Genomic DNA, 18,981 nt, shown 5'->3' on the forward strand with positions numbered 1-18,981 from the left:
GACTTTCCATTTTGAATTTTCCTCTGAGTTCGGTATTTTTGTTAATATACTTTTTTCGTTCAAAGTTGAATAAGGTCAGATCAAGGATTTGTATAGTTAGACTATACAAATCCTTGGTCAGATATGTCTCTGATAATGCCATACTTTGTGTAGTCGTTTTGGCCATGTTTTGTGTTTTTTGTAATAAAGAGAAAAAAATAATATTGTCCCTTCAAACAAACGTAATTTAAGGCCCTTGAAACAAATGGAAAATACTTTTTAATATTATGCAAATATTTTTATTGGTACAAAGAAATTTGTGATAATTGGAAATATAAAACATGATGGTTCACAACATGCACACACGTTGAAAACATTATAACATATAAAATAAGTATGTTCATTCAGAGACATATATTGTTTTATATGTCTCTGTTTCATTGTTTAGATTTTGGATACTTGAGAACATTTATCAAAGGAGGATTGTTTTAATTCAGGTATAAAACAAGATAAGCTAACTCTTCAAAAAGGAAAGATGATGTTTTTCAAAGTAGACCTACTCGTGTTTTTTCATGTTTTTTAATTGTTTAATCATTATTTCCAGTTATTTCTTTGATGTAGCTAAAGTATCTATCTATTTTTAAAACAAACAAGTCACTGAATGACACTTAGCAATTGACTTAATAAATATTAAATCCGGTTAATAATAATGTAAAACAATCGAGACCCAAGCTAATCCTTGTTGTTTTATTATTTTTTTTCGCTTTCAACCGCAACTGGTATTCTGCGAAACGTCGCGATAAAAAAAGAAACAGACTATAGGAAATGAAATGATATACACTAACAAAAAATATGTTGGTGTACAAAATAAAATATTTTATTAGCATATTATGATTAACAAGCAATATCAAAATAATTTGTAATAAGAATTAAATTTTCTTCAAGCAATAATAACATAACGATAATAAACAAAGCTGTATATCAATTTCTGACCTTGACATTACGAGGTTTGTGTTGAGAAATATCAGTGTGAAGGTACAAAAAAGGAACATATTTCACATAAGTATACTCAATTAACTATTTAAAGATATATGTTTTCCATACCAGTATAGTGTAAATATCATTCCACTTTTTATCATTCACGACAAATATGAGAAATAAACAGAACAGTTGTACCAGCATGAAATGAAAAAGGGGGAAGAACTGGGAGAAGGCTCACGTTGGGTTCGAATATAAACCATAATTACAGATCCTGACCGGTTTCTTAACACTCCTTTGGTTTGGGTGAAGATTGTTGTAAATAAGATAATGACACATCTCCAATACTCCCAAAAGGGAGTGTACACAGATTCAACTATACCCTCACACTTCTCAAGGGGTCACTCAGGTGGATTCCGGGTCCGTCCGCCCTGATTCTGGTTCGCCTTAAAACCTGTTCGCCCCAAGTCCGTTCGCCCTGATTTTATTTTTTAGTATATAGTGTTGCGTTGTGTGTATATAACTGAATGTGTTGAAGTCAGTCTACAATTTGGCTAAATATTTACGATGTATCATGTTGTTTATAGCTAGCTGATACTAGGACTAGGTTATAAGTTCCTGTACATTCACTATTAAATTGAATTACTATTAGTAAAACAAATACCAAAAACACAGTCACACTGCTGTACATTGATCACTAATGTCTAGTTATTTTTATTATTAATCCATCAAAGACAAGGGCGAACAAACTCAGTTCGAACGAACCTAGGGCGAACATGTAATCAGGGCGAACGGTCCCGATACCACTCAGGTGCTACATAAATGAAGGGATCTATTCACATGCATACACACATACAACTTTTCTTGTATCATATTCTGTAATGGAGATACAAAATCGAAAACTTCATTTTCTTTAGGAGACATGACACTATCATGACTCTAGAGAGTATGTTTAGTACTGTTTTGATTAATGTTTGTACATGTATGTTACAGTGTGAGCTTTAGCCTATACAGGGACTTTCTATACTAACTGGACTGGTCACTCATAAGTTATTACAATATAAAATTGAGAATGGAAATGGGGAATGTGTCAAAGAGACAACAACCCGACCAAATAAAAAAACAACAGCAGAAGGTCACCAACAGGTCTTCAATGTAGCGAGAAATTCCCGCACCCGGAGGTGTCCTTCAGCTGGCCCCTAAACAAATATATACTAGTTCAATGATAATGAATGCCATACTAATTTCCAAATTGTACACAAGAAACTAAAATTAAAATAATACAAGACTAACAAAGGCCAGAGGCTCCTGACTTGGGACAGGCGCAAGAATGCGGTGGGGTTAAACATGTTTGTGAGATCTCAACCCTCCCCCTTTACCTCTAACCAATGTAGAAAAGTAAACGCATAACAATACACACATTTAAATTCAGTTCAAGAGAAGTCCGAGTCTGATGTCAGAAGATGTAACCAAAGAAAATAAACAAAATGGCAATAATACATAAATATTAACAACAGACTACTAGCAGTTAACTGACATGCCAGCTCCAGACTTCAATTAAACTGACTGAAAGATTATGATTTCATCATATGAACATTAGGTACAATCCTTCCCGTTAGGGGTTTAGTATCATACCATCATAATATATATGAGAAGAACATAACCCGTGTCATGCCAACAACTGTTTTTAGAATAAATGTGTTTAGTTCCGACGCAAAGACCTTATCAGTGACTCAATATTAACACCAAAATATGCAATCTTTGATGACTTGACAACAGTATCGTAATTATATCCCTTCTTAATAAGTCTATTCAAAGGTTTTGTAAGTTTCTGAGGTGAATACTGACACCTTTGTGCTTTATAAAGAATATTTCCATAAAAAATTGGATGTGAAATACCTGAACGTATAAGAAGTCTGCATGTTGAGCTATATTTACGAATGATGTCTTTATACCGATGATAAAATTTAGTAAATGTTTTGACTAGTTTGTGATATCGAAAACCCTGGTGTAATGATTTTTCAGTAATACATAAATTTCTCTCTTAAAATCTAAAACATTGTTACATACATGAGCGAATCGTACAAGTTGAGATATATAAACACAGTAAGATGGTGACAAGGGAACGTCACCATCTAAAAACAGATAATTAATGATAGGAAATGAAAAATCATCCCTTTTATCATAAATTTTAGTATTCAGCTTTCCGTTAGTGATATAGATTTCAAGATCGAGGAAAGGGCAGTGGTCATTGTTAGTATTAGCTTTATTTAAAGTAAGTTCAGCAGGATAAATTTCATTAATATACATACTGAAGTCGTCATTATTGAGAGCCAAAATATCATCCAAATATCTAAAAGTATTATTAAATTTGTTTATCAGATGTTGTTTTGATGGGTCTTTGCTTATTTTTGTCATAAATTGTAACTCATAACAATACAAAAAGAGGTTATTACAATGTCTATACAAATTATCAAAATGATCTGGGCCGTAGCTGATGTCACATGACTTTGTAGAAAATCATTTCACATTTACGATGTGTTCTTTATAACTATTTATTCAGGTTTTAACAAAAAATAGTTTTTATGAAATTTTATTCATTTTGTCATTGCAAAATGTTGTTTTTAAAAGATTTCCAGCATCGTTTTTTAAATATTGATCTTTGAACTTTGAGGTATTTGTTCGTTGAATTTTCAGTACCCGCGTCTTGTTTGATATGGAAACCAATTCACACAACTGAGATGATCTTTAAAACGATACGTCTAAGTTTAACAATTCATTATTCTTTCATCGTAAATGGCTATTAATCAGATTTTATATTAACAACTAATAACAATTATATAATTACAATGAACTGTGAAATACGCAAATGACTACTAGCATCGTATATCAGAGATACAAAACTAAGGTTATGTTGGGTGGAAGCTTTAAACAGGTGGCTTAGTAATCAGTTAAAATCAATAGAGACGAGTCCCATTAGTATGGAAAGTCCCTGAAGTATAGTACAAGAGGGTGGTAATGCCTGTTATCCTCAGTCGTCATATTGGTTAAAATTTTACACAGATAAAAATATCCTCATTGTGATTAGTCAGAGGTCTAAAACTGGAGATTATTTAAGGTGGTTTGTTAAATTAGTTGATTTTTTCATCGTCTTATAGAAAGTGTACATTACTATTAACGTCATTTGGCAAGATATTTTATCGTTTAATATTTTACTTGAATGTAACCCCATTACAACCATCATACAGGTATCTTGTAGTTTCTACATGAAAAGCAATCAAGCGGCATGTTGATTTATCTGTATTCTGTATCTAAAGTCAATTCAATTTGCTGTTTCAGAATCTAATGCATTCTGGGAAATGTTTCCAAAAGCGTACACCAAAACGTTGTGAAAGGTTTAAAACACGATAAACAATAGAAATTCAACCAATGATGTAATGTTATTTTCATTTTGATGTATGAACAATGAGATTACCCATAGTCTTTTACAATGTAGATTATGAAAAGGCCAAATTAAAGTCAACAATTACTATACATGTAATAGGTTGGGAATAACCTCTCATATAAATGTATTAGGGATAACTAATTGAATTCTAGTGGTAAAAAATATATTTTTTTAATAAACATTTCTTAGTACAAAATGGCACCTGTTTATAATATTTGTAGAAACTTTGTGATATATATATGTTTCTATTATACTATATATGAAAATAAAAAGATATTGGATAATTGAGATTGAGACAACTCTCCCCAAGACACCAAATTACATAGAAGTTAATAACTATAGGTCACTGTATGTTCTTTAACAATGAGTAAAAACCACACTGCATAGTCAGTTATAAAAGACCCCAACATAACAAATATAAACACATTTGAAGCGAGAAAACTAATTTGCCTGATTTTAAAAAAAACAAAGTATGTTGAAATACAAATTTACATGTAACATACTGCAAGTTGCAACAAACAACAACCACTGAATTACAGTCTCCTGGCTTGGGACAGGCACATACAGAATGTAACAGGGTTAAACCTGTTATGATATTTACATCTTTTCCAGATTTCATGGTCTGAATATCAAAACAGTTAAAATGGCTGATGTTGAAGAAATAATTTCGTCAGAACTAGCACAAGTTCAACAGAAGGCACCAAATATTGAAGGAGTAACTTTAGAAGCTGCTGTACGCAATATTGTTAGAGCAACTATCAGGTAGATATCTTTTTAGTTCATTAGTTACAGTAGTTGATAAAAGTAAATTATAGATAAAGAGAATATCAGTAAACATCCATGAATGCCAATTGAAGCCATATCTATACACAAGTTCACAAGAAATTGACCTATTTTGGTGACCTCATGGTTCTCTCAGTCAGACAAGTAGGCATACTCTTTGACAAGATTTAAATCACCTATAGACTTATGATATTTTGCAAAGATTAATACAGGACTGACAAATACCAAATTTTATGTGCATAAGCACAAGGAGACTGTCAGAAGAAAAGAAGTTCATACAAAATGAATCATTTTTGGCAGAAGTTTTGACATAGGAAATGGCAATGATTTGTAGCTCTCCTAATTGATTTGAAAATTATAAGAGTTTTTTTATTACTTAGTACTCCAAATTCTAACAAAAAACCTGAGTTACAATCATTTGTTTATGTTCCGGACCATATGAGTATTTGGAGCATACGCGTATGGTCATGACCATATGCGTATACTCTTATGGTCCAACCATACGCGTATGGTCGGACCGTACGCGTATGGTCGGACCATATGAGTATAATACTCGTTTGGTTATTAACGGGCCTGACCATATGAGTATTTGGACCATATAGTTTTTTTTTTACATTACATTATAAACGTTTCAATAATACAAAAAAAAAAACCGGGATGGTTACATGACAATTTATTAATCTTATAATCCAAAAGCTACGTAAAAATTAAGTATTGATGTCATAGATAGTTAGTTTTCATCGCTTGTTACATTCTTGCATGAAGGTTTTGTGTGACATTCACTTTCAAATGGTATCATAGCTTTTTTGCATTTACAAGAGATTTGTGCACGATACATTTTATTAACACCTTTTGTTTGCGAGTGAAAAGCTAGCCTTTTTACAGCTGCATACAGTGATACCGAGGTCTTTTGCCATTCTGATATCTACGGGTTTTTTTTGGAAGCTAGCTCTAGATCTCAAATATCGTAAAATGACTGCAATACACAATATTCACAAGACAACTTAAAAAAACTATGTTATTTTCCAGTGACTTCTAATGTAACAGTTCATTAATAAATTGTCGGTATTTATTTTTTTAGTCGATATATTGCCATTCACTTGTTATAACAAATCGGTAATGACCATCAGTATAAAATGAGTTTACTCTAAATTTGACAATTAAGTAAAATTAACTATGTGAATCTACTTATTTTTATTTAGTTTATCTTTTTAATATAATATAATAATAAAATTAACTATGTGATGTGATCTTTTTATTAAATTCTTCATACAGTATGTATGAAGAATTTAGAAGTAGTAAAAAGTAAACTGTTACAGAGTGTTAATTACCCCCGACCATACGCGTATGGTCGGACCATATGAGTATATACCCATATAGTCATGACCATACGCGTATGGTCCAAATTGATACTACAACAAATGTACAATGTGTATAAATTATCGGGTTTTCTACACATTGATATCGTAAAATATCAGCCGCAAGCCACAATGTGAACCTTTTTTGGCGAGCGAGCGTAGCGAAAGAGCTACAAAGTTGCACATTGTGTCAAGCGGCTGATATTTTCCGATATCTATACAAAGAAAACCTGATTATCTCTTTATCGTCCCACTACTGGTCTTGTATCCTCTCCATAAGACAGTTAGTTGTACACTTGACGAAAGCAAGCTTGATAAAGTCTCCTCTCGCATTGTGACGTTGCTGATGACTTAAACTCTGACATTGTCAATGTGACGTCACTGATAATGCCTGGTCTTGTTTTGAAGTCTTGATACAAGAATTACTGAGCAACAGAGCAGGTTGATATAGACATAGGGAAGGACGATAAATCATATTATTTGCATTTATAAAAACATCGCAATCATTACTAATTTACAGTTATCGTTCCTTGTACTCATAGAAATTACATGTTTCAGATTACAAGGTCTTAGAACAATAACAACATGTATGCAGTTCCCAGCAGAATACCCACAAGAACCTATAGTAATAGAATTAAAGAGTAAAACATTGCCTGAAAAAGTCTGTGATAAAATAACAAAAATTTGTGAAGAGGAATCAAAAAAATGGCTCGGTCAAAAACAGGTATATCAAATTAGAACATGATACTGTGGAATCAGACATTTGTTTTTCAATGTTACTAATTTTTTGTGGATAGAGGAAACCTTACATTTCAGTGGATATTTGAGTCCATGGTTTTGCCAAAGACTGAATACAAGACTATAGAAAATGTGCACTTTGTTGAATTCCATGAAAAAAAAGTATCCCAGGAATTACAATGAATCCACTGTTATATTGAATTCTGAAAGAAAGCTTGTAATATGACAATAGCAGTTTTAGCTTTATCTAATGCATTATTCAATATTTTAGCTGCATTTGATAGAAATCAATGTTCTGCAATTGCACACATGCATGCACATGTATAAGACTTTAATTTATTTTTAAACATTAAAATACGAAGTTAAAGGCTGTACATGGTTGAACATGGTTGAACACGAAACTGTTAATAGCCTGACCTGAAGGAAAATGTTAAAAGATTCCAAAGGGTCATTCAAACTCATAAGTAATAAATAAACTGACAATGTCATGGAGAAAAAAGAAAAACAACAAAAGACAAACAATAGTACTCAAATCACAACATAGAAAACTAAAAATTGAGCAACACGAAGCATGTGAAAAACAGGGGATGAATCGGTATCTCCTTGATCCAGCTCTACATGTTGCACCAGCCATGTTGCTAATGTTGGTATAAACTCAGTAATAAGTCTTATTCATTTCATCAGGTAATAGTAACTATGAAGACATCAGAGAGTTCCCAATGGGGCAGTGTCATGTATGTTTATCGGAGGGTAAAAAAGTTTATTTAATAATTTTCAGAATAGCCAAATTAGATTTGAGGCTGTTTTGATGGAATAGAGTTTTTATGTTGTTTTATATTTTTAGGTGATGTTAATGATCAACTTTGTGAAGGAATTTTTAATAGAAAACCCATTATGTGTTTGTAGTGAAGAAATATTATCTGTGAAAAAGAAATTACTAACATCAGATGACACTGTCGTATTAAAACAAGCAACATCAAAAGTTGTCTATAGGATATCTCAAGAACAATATTTCATGCAATTTGTCTTAGTAGTGCCTGAAGAATATCCTATAAAACAAGTCAAGTAAGTTTTATATAAGTTGTTTCAACACTCGGAAATTAAAGTATGTGAGTTTTTATCAAATTTTGAACATTGTACTACAAACATACTTACCCTTTATAGTTTGTCTGCAGAATCATTTTGTCATGTTCTTTATGCATCAAACTTAGAATTCAACTTTATATATAGCTAATATAGGACAATGGTGTAGATTAAAAATTACACCACTCCAGACCCTTTTGTTTTCCACATAAGTAATATTGCCAAAAATTAACAAGTTCCGAGTCGAATCCAATACCGATACCAATAGTATGATCACCTGTTTCCTATTACCTTATCTGTACGTTCTGCATCTGACAGGCGCACCACCAAACAGTGTATTTGATTTTGCTATATATACGAGTCATAATCACAGGGTTGACACTACTAAATTGAATAATTGTCAAATTGTTCCCTATTGTATGATTGTAGTATTTTAATCAGTAAGACTTTCTAAGATAAAAATATGAATACTAAAAATCTAAACTTAAAAAAAGGTGTATAGGTACAGTTTCAATTTGTTAGCGGGCATGACGTAAAACAGCGAATCAAGGAATTCAACTTTATTGGACGATACTGTTGATTTAAAAAAAATACTCAATTCCAGGAACTGAATATTACCAATAATTGATAAGTTTCAGGTCGACGGGTTCAAACAGTAAGATTTGAAAGCAGAGAAAACTGTGTATCTAATAATGGGCATGACTTTATCAGATGCCAACACCAATACCAAAATAAGGCTTACTGCATAGTTATATACTTTAATTCAGTCACAGACCTGCGATATCATGGGTGTGTTCTAGTACTATTAAAATAGATAATATGGTATGGTTGCCAACGATACAACTCTCCACAAGAAACCAAATGATACAGAAATTAATATCTATTGGTCACTGTATGGCCTTAAACCATCAGGAAAGCACATACTGCATACTCAGCTTTAAAGGGCCCTTAATGTCAAGTTTAAACAGCGAGATAGTTAAAGGCTTAATATAAAACTGGCAGCCTAACTAACATCCTAGATTGTTTTCAAACTGTATAAGAATATATCTTTGTCTACAAATGAAAGTTGTAAACTGATTTTTGTGAGCATTTATATGTGATGTTTGTGAGAATAAAAAACTTGAATATAAAACATTATGAATCAATAGACTATTTTCATGTTACCGACTTTTGGCTCCAAAGTTTATATTTTTTTCGACTGGTTACCTACACTGTGGACATCCTGGTACCAAGTCAAGTAAGAGCAATGTAAAAGAGTTAAATCAAGCTTTCAAATGGTACAATTTTTTGGGGTGAAAATTAACTGCTTAATATTTTCTTTAAACAACAAAATATATATCGTAAAACAGTAGACTTGACCATCAAATTACACCAATTATATGTTTGATTTTACTGATTTTGGTTGCTCTTACTTGACTGAGTACCTGGATGTCTTACCACCGGAAAGGTAACCTGTTGAAAAATTATAAAATCTGGAGTCAAAAGTTGGTAATATGAAATAAGTCTATTGAATTTGGATCTTCTTTTAGTTCTCTTTAAAAAAAATCAGCTACAAAGTTTATTATCTAGAGAAAAATGGTAGCAATATCAGAAACAAATGTAGGCTATGGTTAAATGTGAAAATAAAATTGAGAATGGAAATGGGGAATGTGTCAAAGAGACAACAACCCAACCAAATAAAATAACAACAGCAGAAGGTCACCAACAGGTCTTCAATGTAGCGAGAAATTCCTGCACCCGGAGGCGTCCTTCAGCTGGCCCCTAAACAAATATATACTAGTTCAGTGATAATGAACGCCATACTAATTTCCAAATTGTACACAAGAAACTAAAATTAAAATAATACAAGACTAACAAAGGCCAGAGGCTCCTGACTTGGGACAGGCGCAAAAATGCAGCGGGGTTAAACATGTTTGTGAGATCTCAACCCCCCCCCTATACCTTAAATAAGTTGTTTATAATTTTATTTTTTCTTTATTTTTAGTTACTTTAATAAAAAAAACTATTTATATTTTAGAATTGAATTAGAAGATCATAATTTTCCAGAAATATTAAAAGTAAATTTTATATCACAAGCAACAGAAATAGCCAGAAAATGTGTGCAACCTCCTATAAAGAAAAAACCAAAGTAAGTATAAGTCAATTAGAATTAATTTCTGAATGTACATGTATTGTCACTGAAAATATAAGCCTATGATTTTTTTTTGTATTTCTGATGAAGTTTGGCATTTTTTCATTCTTAAATTACTTGTGTTGACACCAAAAAAGATTTCATCTTAATATGTTTTTGTAAAACTGTTGATTCACAATGTTTTAATTAAGAAGATTGTATGCCATTATATATTTCTTTGATTCATCTTGGCTGTCTGAAATTAATCTATTGCACTTCTAACCAAAGATTTAAAATTTTTGTTTAGAGAGAATTTTAGTTAAACCTTCATATAATCCAAGAAGATTTGCATATTTATTTATATCAAGATTGTTGCATTTCTGTCAAAAACAAGACATGCTTAATTGACAAACTTTTCTGGTGAAGGAAATCACTTAAAATAGACAACTTTTGAGTTAGATACATTTCTGTCAAAAACTCTGGTTTTAGTGAACATCATTCCTGCGTTTAGGGGCATCGTCACTTCCGTTCTAATGTTGAGCTAGTGGTTGGAAAACTATAATACTATATTGCACAAATTATTCAGCAAATTAAATTCTCAAAATGACAAGCAGCACTGCTGTCATTAGGGAATTGTGCTTAAGTACTTACAAAACAAACAGTGTTTCTAGTTTATCCTGCAAAATGATGATCACTAAGACGCTTGATGAACGTTAATAATGCAGGGATACAGGCGATCAACTCTATCTGGTAAATGACGTTATAAAGGCGCTCATAATTGACGAGTATTTTCTGGTGACTGATGAACTCGAAAGTGGTCTATTGGTCTGTTATACATAAAAGTATGGAGGTGGTAGTATGATCCCCAATGAGACATCCATTGTAGTTGAAATGATGTAGATGTATGGAACTATAGACCTCTTTACAGCCTTAAATGATGAGCAAATCCCATACAGTAATTTAAACAATAAAAGGCAAAATACCTTGAAAAAGTGTGAAACAATTCAATGGAGAAATGGCAAAATGTAAAACAATTAAAAAAAAAAAAGAAAGACAAAATATAAACCAATCTAAAGCAATTGCAGGAGAAATATTCTGTAATTTGGGTATTTTCTTGAATTTTGTACAGAAATTTATCTCAATGTCAACTGCTAATGAATATGCACGCATCATGAAAAGAAACTCTCGTCCATTTGTGCAAATATCCAGTCAGAATTTAGATGGAATATAACAAAGGTAATACAAATTCATACACAAAATAATTGTTTTCTCAGGGATCCGCCATTTGAACCTCAGCCATCAGTTTTACCAGTTGTTAAATTCTTAGTAGAATCAATAAAGAAATTTCCTGTGATGTGCTGCCCTCTATGTAAAGAAAGAGTTTTTCCACCAAATCCATTGGTAAGTTTTCAGTAATGCAATATACTCCTAATAATTTATTAATTGCACCATGGAATTTTGAAAAAGCACTTTTTTCCATAGAAACCTCAAACTCAATTCAAATATCACCATGGGGGAAAATTTAATACCATAGTATCATGGGAGGAGGGTATAAATGAATAGAAGTCTTGAGTAATAAATATGAAGTTTGATTCAATTTCTCAAATTGTGACATTGCCTACTGAAAATGGCGCAATTAATTATCTATCCAAGGGGGTAGATGGGAGTCTGCAATTTAACTTTACCCCTGTCTGTCAAAACTCATCAAAAACACCAGATTTATAATTTGATACACCACTCTCACGTTTCATTTAAACTCTCTGAAAATTGAGTGAAGTCTACAAAAGACAGAACATACACTTGATATTACATGTATTATGTTCACCAGCTACCTACAATTTTTGAGCTAGAAATTAAACATTATTCAAGGTGTTGGTATATACTAAGGCAGAACATGATATAAGGATTAGGATTCTCAACAATTTTCTGTAAGTCTTATGGAGAGTTGTCTCATTGGCACTCACACCACATCTTCCTATATCTAATTAAGATGATAAGCTGTGTGTGGGTCACATATTTTGTCCAGCTGACTGTTACAGCCTTCCAGCTAAAACTTTATATTTTATAGATTGTTTGTTCATATACTATCATATATTTATGTCTTTCTGACACAATTCTAAATGTGTTTTAAACATCAGACTGAATCTAAAATTTATCAGAATTTCAAACCCCATGCTCGGGCATCATCTATATCATGTGATATTGAAGATAAAGAGCTCCTTTGTTTTTTAGCAACCGGTGACAGATAAAAGAAGAAGAATGGAGAAGTTGTATTGTGGTCATTTATTCCACTTTATTTGCTTGTACAAATATGTTAAAACGCCACCTTTCAGTAAGTAGGGAAGATAACTCTGTTAATAATATTGCCATACAATGAACATGGCCATTGTTATATTATAGTTTGTTTCTGTGTGTGTTACATTTTCATGTTGTTTTTCTGTTGTGTCTTTTTTAATATTTTAACATAATAAGTAGCTTTCCAAAACAGAATTTGAAAAATGAGGAGGAAATAGGGGGGCCAAAAACAGGCCTTATCGTAACTTGTCCTTTGGCAATAATGTTAATTTTGCATCTTGTATTGACAGTGTGAAAAATACAATTAAAATCACAAGTTATTATGGGAATAAAGGTCATTTAGTAATTTATTTTGACAGTACAATATAAAAACTAACAAAATAAAAGATATGATGGTTTGTGCTCTGTTAGTTCATGTATAAATTTTAAATTCAATCAATTTTATTTTACAGCTGGTAAGATATGTCCAGATTGTGGCAATGCTATATATCATGATAAGTTTAAACTCTCACCTCAACTGATGGAAGCTAGATGGGCCCATAAACAGGCTAGACAGAGAGAATTGGATGAAGTTGTAGACTTTTTAGAATGATAAACATTAGGTTTTAATTTTAAAATTACTTTTATTGGATAATGTAAATTCAGAAACTTTTGCGTGCATTTATTATTACAATTTTGCTGATAAGACATATGATTTTGAGAAAAATCCTGTTCATTTTAAAAAGTTTGAAATGCGAGTTGAAGTTATTTCGTTTTCAACTCTGTCGCATTTTTAAAATAAAAAAACTCATAATAATTTCTGAATTTACAGTATGCTATGATATGATGAAATCCGTTTCATATACTTCTATTTATAAGGTGTTTATGAAATGAAATTATGACCATTTTTTTTACTCTTAAAATATTATATTTGTCAATATGGATTTCTGTGATCATTAGAAAAAATGCCAAAGAAAAAAATACAAATGGTCTATCGTTATAAAATTAAGGAGATATGATATGATTGCAAATCAGACAACTCTCTACCAGAAACTAAAGGAAGTGACTGCATTGCCTTCAACCATGAGAAAAAACAATACTGTATACTGTGGATTCGCTTATTTTCTTGGGTACCAATTTTCATGTGTTGAGGAAAACTTACATTTTTGTGGATATTTGATTTGGTGGTTTCCCAAAAGTCTACATATAATCATACAGCAAAATTATGATCTGTTGGACATTTAAATTCGTAGTTTCCTTGTACCCACTTCATCCACTAAAATTGGTATCCAACGAATAATAATGAATCCACAATAAAAAGGGCACAACTTGTGAAACTGAACAAGAACATCAACAGCCAAATTATTTCACAAATATCACAAACATGAACAAATGGCAATCACTGTAATGTAGGCTCCCAACTTGAAACATTTTTGTGAGTGCTAACCTGTGACAGTGGTGGAAAAGCACAACATAAGAACAAACTCTTAAGAACATTTCTGTGATCAGGGAAAAAAAACAAATCATGTATCTTTTATCATTTTTACTTTCAATATGGGAACCTTAGGGAGACATAAAAAAATCAATGAAAGATAAAAAATGGTTTGGGGGTTGGGGGTTAAAATTGCTGCAAGTTTTGTTTTTAATTGACATAGATTTTATATATATCCTTTAATTGGTCAACCAATTTTTCCCAAATTAAGTTAAGAGGGGGGTACAGGGTCAATGAAAAAACTATATGGATTAATTTTTTTTATCCTACATTGAACTTTTGATGTCGGCCCTTAGCAGTCAGGACATCATTAAAGGATTTCCTGAATGAAAGCATTTGGTAAAATAAATGTACCATGTATTTTATGAGATAAAGAAAGGAACTGTACTTATCGGATTGCTTGAGACCATCATTTAATGTTAAGTATTTTACCATATTTGTTTGTAAAAAGTTTAATACCTCAATTGTTTATTCTCAATTTTAAGTGTATTGAATATGCCAATATGCAACAAATTCAGAACTCTTTAGCTAATGATTTGTTTACATTTACGAATCTCATGGTCATGTATATTCATGCAAAATGTTAATCTAGAATTGTTTGTTATTTATGTATGGAAATTTTTGTATGAATTTTTCATACATAGAGGATAACTAGTTTTCTGCTTTGCACAGCAATGACTTTAAAGAAATAAGTATGCAGAAATAATGAGCACCATATTTTGTGCATTTTGAATATGACAATAAAAAATTTATACAAAAACCTTTTAAGTAACATCCTTTAAAAAATCACTTAACAGTTGTCTAACAGATATTAGTCTTTTTTATTTTGAGTTAAAGATTGCACGAAATGCATTCAAAACCTTATAGGACTGACTTGATAGCCAAATCTTCCAAGGCTCATCACTACCTTTTTGATACACAAAACATAGAGTATTGATCATCACATTCTAACTTCTATACATCCTATCCATGAATATTTCCAGAAATTTAACGATATAATATACGCTCAGACATTCAAGACACAAAATGATGTTACACTTGTCAAAAAAATTACATTTTGCAAGTTACAGGAATCTAATATCTGTTCTAAAGCATTTTTAAAGTCATCTTTAAAAGAATTGGAGTTATCTTCCTTTGTTTAGAATTGCTCTTAAAACAACTACAACCAATGCAATATTTAATTTTACTTCCCTCTGAAAAATTGAAGCAATGTTTACCATTCAGTGCTTATAAGCACTTTGTTTGAATTGTGTATTTTAAAAACATATTAGCTTTAGACCTCCAAACTTCTTCTATTTAATGCTAAACTGCAAAAGCTTCCAAATTGAAATTATAAAAGATAAAAGATTTCAATTAAGAAAGTGAATTATTTTTCTGCGTGGCAGATAACTAGATTTAATAAAATAAAAGGTTTTGATATATTAATAAAAGAAATGATTAGTATATATGTCATTTGTTTACAGTATCCATCAAAGCAATGAAGTAAAATAAACATATTGAGCTCAACTTATTTAAGATCATTTTGTGCAATGGATTGTAAATGAGGCCTCAAGGATCAATTTTAATCAAAATGTTCTTTTTGTCACGGTCGCTGAGCTACAAATATGTTCATAAATTTGAAGCTTTTTGAAAAAGCTAATATTTGTTAAGAAGTTAAATGTTAAATGTGAATTATATCTGAATATTGTATTTATATATGTCAGACCACAGTGTAAATGAGATGTCATCTAAATGATTGTAAAATATCAGAAATTGTAGTACTGTTGATTCATTTATTTACAAGGATATCAATTTAACTAGATACAGAAACATAGTATGCAGAAAATTTATACCATGTGGAACAATTGATTTTATTGTCTCTTATACCACCAAATGCATGAAAAATTACATCCCCCATAAAATAAGTGAATCCACAGTATTTGTCAACATTTATGTGTTAAATGTAGTACACGTAGAATCTCTATATATTACATATATATGTTAAATTTTTATTTGTTTATATGATTAATATTGTAAGCTTAATATATGAATGTGAATGTTTGCAAAAGGAATGAATTTGTTATAATGGTTGAATGTTATTGATTTGCTGCTTGTATACTGTAAGTTCAGAAATAATTGCATGCATTTATTATTGCGATTTTGTTATTTTAAATTAAATTGCGATTATATTTTTTGTGATATTGAGAAAAATCCTGTTTAATTCATAAACTAAAAATTTTGAATTGCGAGTTCATATTATTGTGATTAAAATGCTGTTGCATTTTCCACAATAATAAAAACATTGCAATAATTTCTGAATTTACAGTATGTTTTTAAGGTTATCATCACTCATTATTTTTAATTACATCATCAACTTTACCCGATTAAACATGGCTGAAATAAAGAACTAACAAAACTATCAAACTATAAGGTAAATTAAAAAAGGTGAAAATCTAAAAAAACATAATGATAAAATTAAACCTTTATCTATATATAGTAACCAACTGAAGGGATGGAAATGGACTGTATTTTTCCTGACTTTGTACAAGAATTTTTAAAGAAAATAGTGGGAAAAATCTGGTTTTATAGCTAGCCATACTTCCCACTTGTATGACCAAAGATAATTGTAATACACCTGGTTCAGCTAAATAAGAATTGGCATTTGAAATTCTGTGATTGCATTATTCATAATTAGAATTCATGTTTTTGTTTGCTGTACAATATGTGAAATCAAAAATGCATGCAAATTTCTAGGTAACCCATTACAAAGATAGAACTGTACATGAAGCTATTTTTAGCCATGTCCAATTAGGTGAAAATAAGATGTAATAATCATTATTTTATTTGTAAAAATCACAATACATTGTATTATTAAAGCCAATATCATATATATTGTAAAACTGCAAGAAGTGACAATAATAAAACTGTTATATTGTATCTAGGGAGGGTCTTAAAGAGTCAATCAAACTCCATTTGAAAAGAAAGAAGACAACAACAAATGTCATGAAAAAAACCATCCACTAAAAAATATATAATGATTACCAATGAGACAAGTCTTCACACAAGAGATTTTATTGTATATCTTAACATTGATTAACATGAATCTCTCAAAGAATTTAAGGTATTCTGGAAGGGTGAGCAGCTCTTGCCAATGAACTGGTTTCTTAGATACCAGGATAAAAGAGGGGAAAGCCAGACCAGCATTTCGTCTAAGAATGACTCATAAGTGACCTTAAAATCATTATTGAATAATGAATAGTTTGAATGATATTTGGTATTTAAAATTACTGAAGAGTATTTATTGATTGTACTGATACAATATTTTGTTTGAATAGGTTTACAGTTTATGCCCAGTTCTGTTTGACAACCTATACTGTATTTTTACAGTCATTATTTGTTTCAATGGTCCATGATTGTTCATAATAAAAGTTAAAAAATGATTTTCCTTTAATGTTCAAATTTATGGATACTTTGGATATTGCCAAATTTTAAATTATATGTATGAAAATGTCTGTGAAAATGATTTTTTTTTTTATTGAGTTGTAACATTTGGTTACAGATGAATATAAGAATGATTTCCCAGTTAACGTATTTCATTGCATGTTTCAGTACTTATACATGATTTGATAACCATACTTACTCTTGGAAGATGTGAGATTATTAAATCAATAGAATACCTGGTTGGTTTTTTTTTGTTGTTTTTTGTTAGGAATGAAGATGGTTTAACTTTACCATTACCAAATATTAAATCCTCACATTTAAGTCAATTTTTTAAAATCACTCTCAAGATCTCTTTTCAGAATAGGAAATATAACATACTAGTACCTCCTTTTACCTATAATGTCTTTGTTTTGTTCACACACCATTGTCAATATAATGAAATTTTTGTCTTTCATACGAGTGAGAGGTTGAGCTATTAAACCAGGTTTATTCCCCCATTTTGTACTTGATAAAATGCATGTACCAAGTCAGGATTATGGCAGTTGTATTGTTCATTCGTTTGATGTGTTTGAGCTTTTGGTTTTGTCATTTGATTAGGGACTTTCCTTTTTAGCTCACCTGTCCCGAAGGGACAAGTGAGCTTATGCCATCACTTGGCGTCCGTCGTCGTCCGTCGTCTGTCGTCGTAAACTATTTCAAGAATCTTCTCCTCTGAAACTACTGGGCCAAATACTTTCAAACTTTAACTGAATGTTCCTTAGGGTATCTAATTTATAAATTTTATCCGAAGTTTTGATCTATCAACAAACATGGTCGCCATTGCTAAAAATAGAACATAGGGGTCAAATGCAGTTTTTGGCTTATAACTCAAAAACCAAAGCATTTAGAGCAAATCTGACATGGGGTAATATTGTTTATCAGGTCAAGATCTATCTGCCCTGAAATTTTCAGATGAATCTGACAATCTATTCTTGGGTTGCTGCCCCTGAATTGGTAATTTTAAGGAAATTTTGCTGTTTTTGGTTATTATCTTGAATATTATTATAGATAGAGATAAACTGTAAACAGGAATAATGTTCAGCAAAGTAAGATTTACAAATAAGTCAGCATGACGGAAATGGTCAGTTGACCCCTTTAGGAGTTATTGCCCTTTATAGTCAATTTTTAACCATTTTTCGTAAATCTTAGTAATCTTTTACAAAAATCTTCTCCTCTGAAACTACTGGGCAAAATACTTTCAAACTTTAAATGAATGTTCCTTAGGGTATCTTGTTTGTAAATTGTATCCAAAGTTATGATCTATCAACAGACATGGTCGTCA

General features: G+C 31.1%; 1 protein-coding gene across 2 annotated transcripts; it reads left to right on the forward strand.

Moving 5' to 3' along the window:
• The first annotated feature begins 961 nt into the window (after nt 1-961).
• LOC134687312 (uncharacterized) lies at nt 962-17,161 on the forward strand. Of its 2 annotated transcripts, none has more exons than XM_063547495.1 (8): nt 962-1,014; nt 5,015-5,164; nt 7,102-7,267; nt 8,126-8,346; nt 10,382-10,492; nt 11,749-11,875; nt 12,707-12,806; nt 13,222-17,161. In XM_063547495.1, the coding sequence occupies exons 2-8, from the start codon at nt 5,046-5,048 to the stop codon at nt 13,359-13,361; spliced, it is 984 nt and encodes a 327-aa protein (XP_063403565.1). In that variant the 5' UTR covers nt 962-1,014; nt 5,015-5,045; the 3' UTR covers nt 13,362-17,161. The 2 variants fall into 2 exon arrangements, with proteins under 2 accessions (XP_063403565.1, XP_063403566.1); XM_063547496.1 differs by having other exon boundaries at nt 978-1,042.
• Nucleotides 17,162-18,981: the final 1,820 nt, after the last annotated feature.

The sequence above is a fragment of the Mytilus trossulus genome, chromosome 10 (assembly GCF_036588685.1).
Source record: "Mytilus trossulus isolate FHL-02 chromosome 10, PNRI_Mtr1.1.1.hap1, whole genome shotgun sequence".
In the NCBI taxonomy this organism is placed as follows: domain Eukaryota; kingdom Metazoa; phylum Mollusca; class Bivalvia; order Mytilida; family Mytilidae; genus Mytilus; species Mytilus trossulus.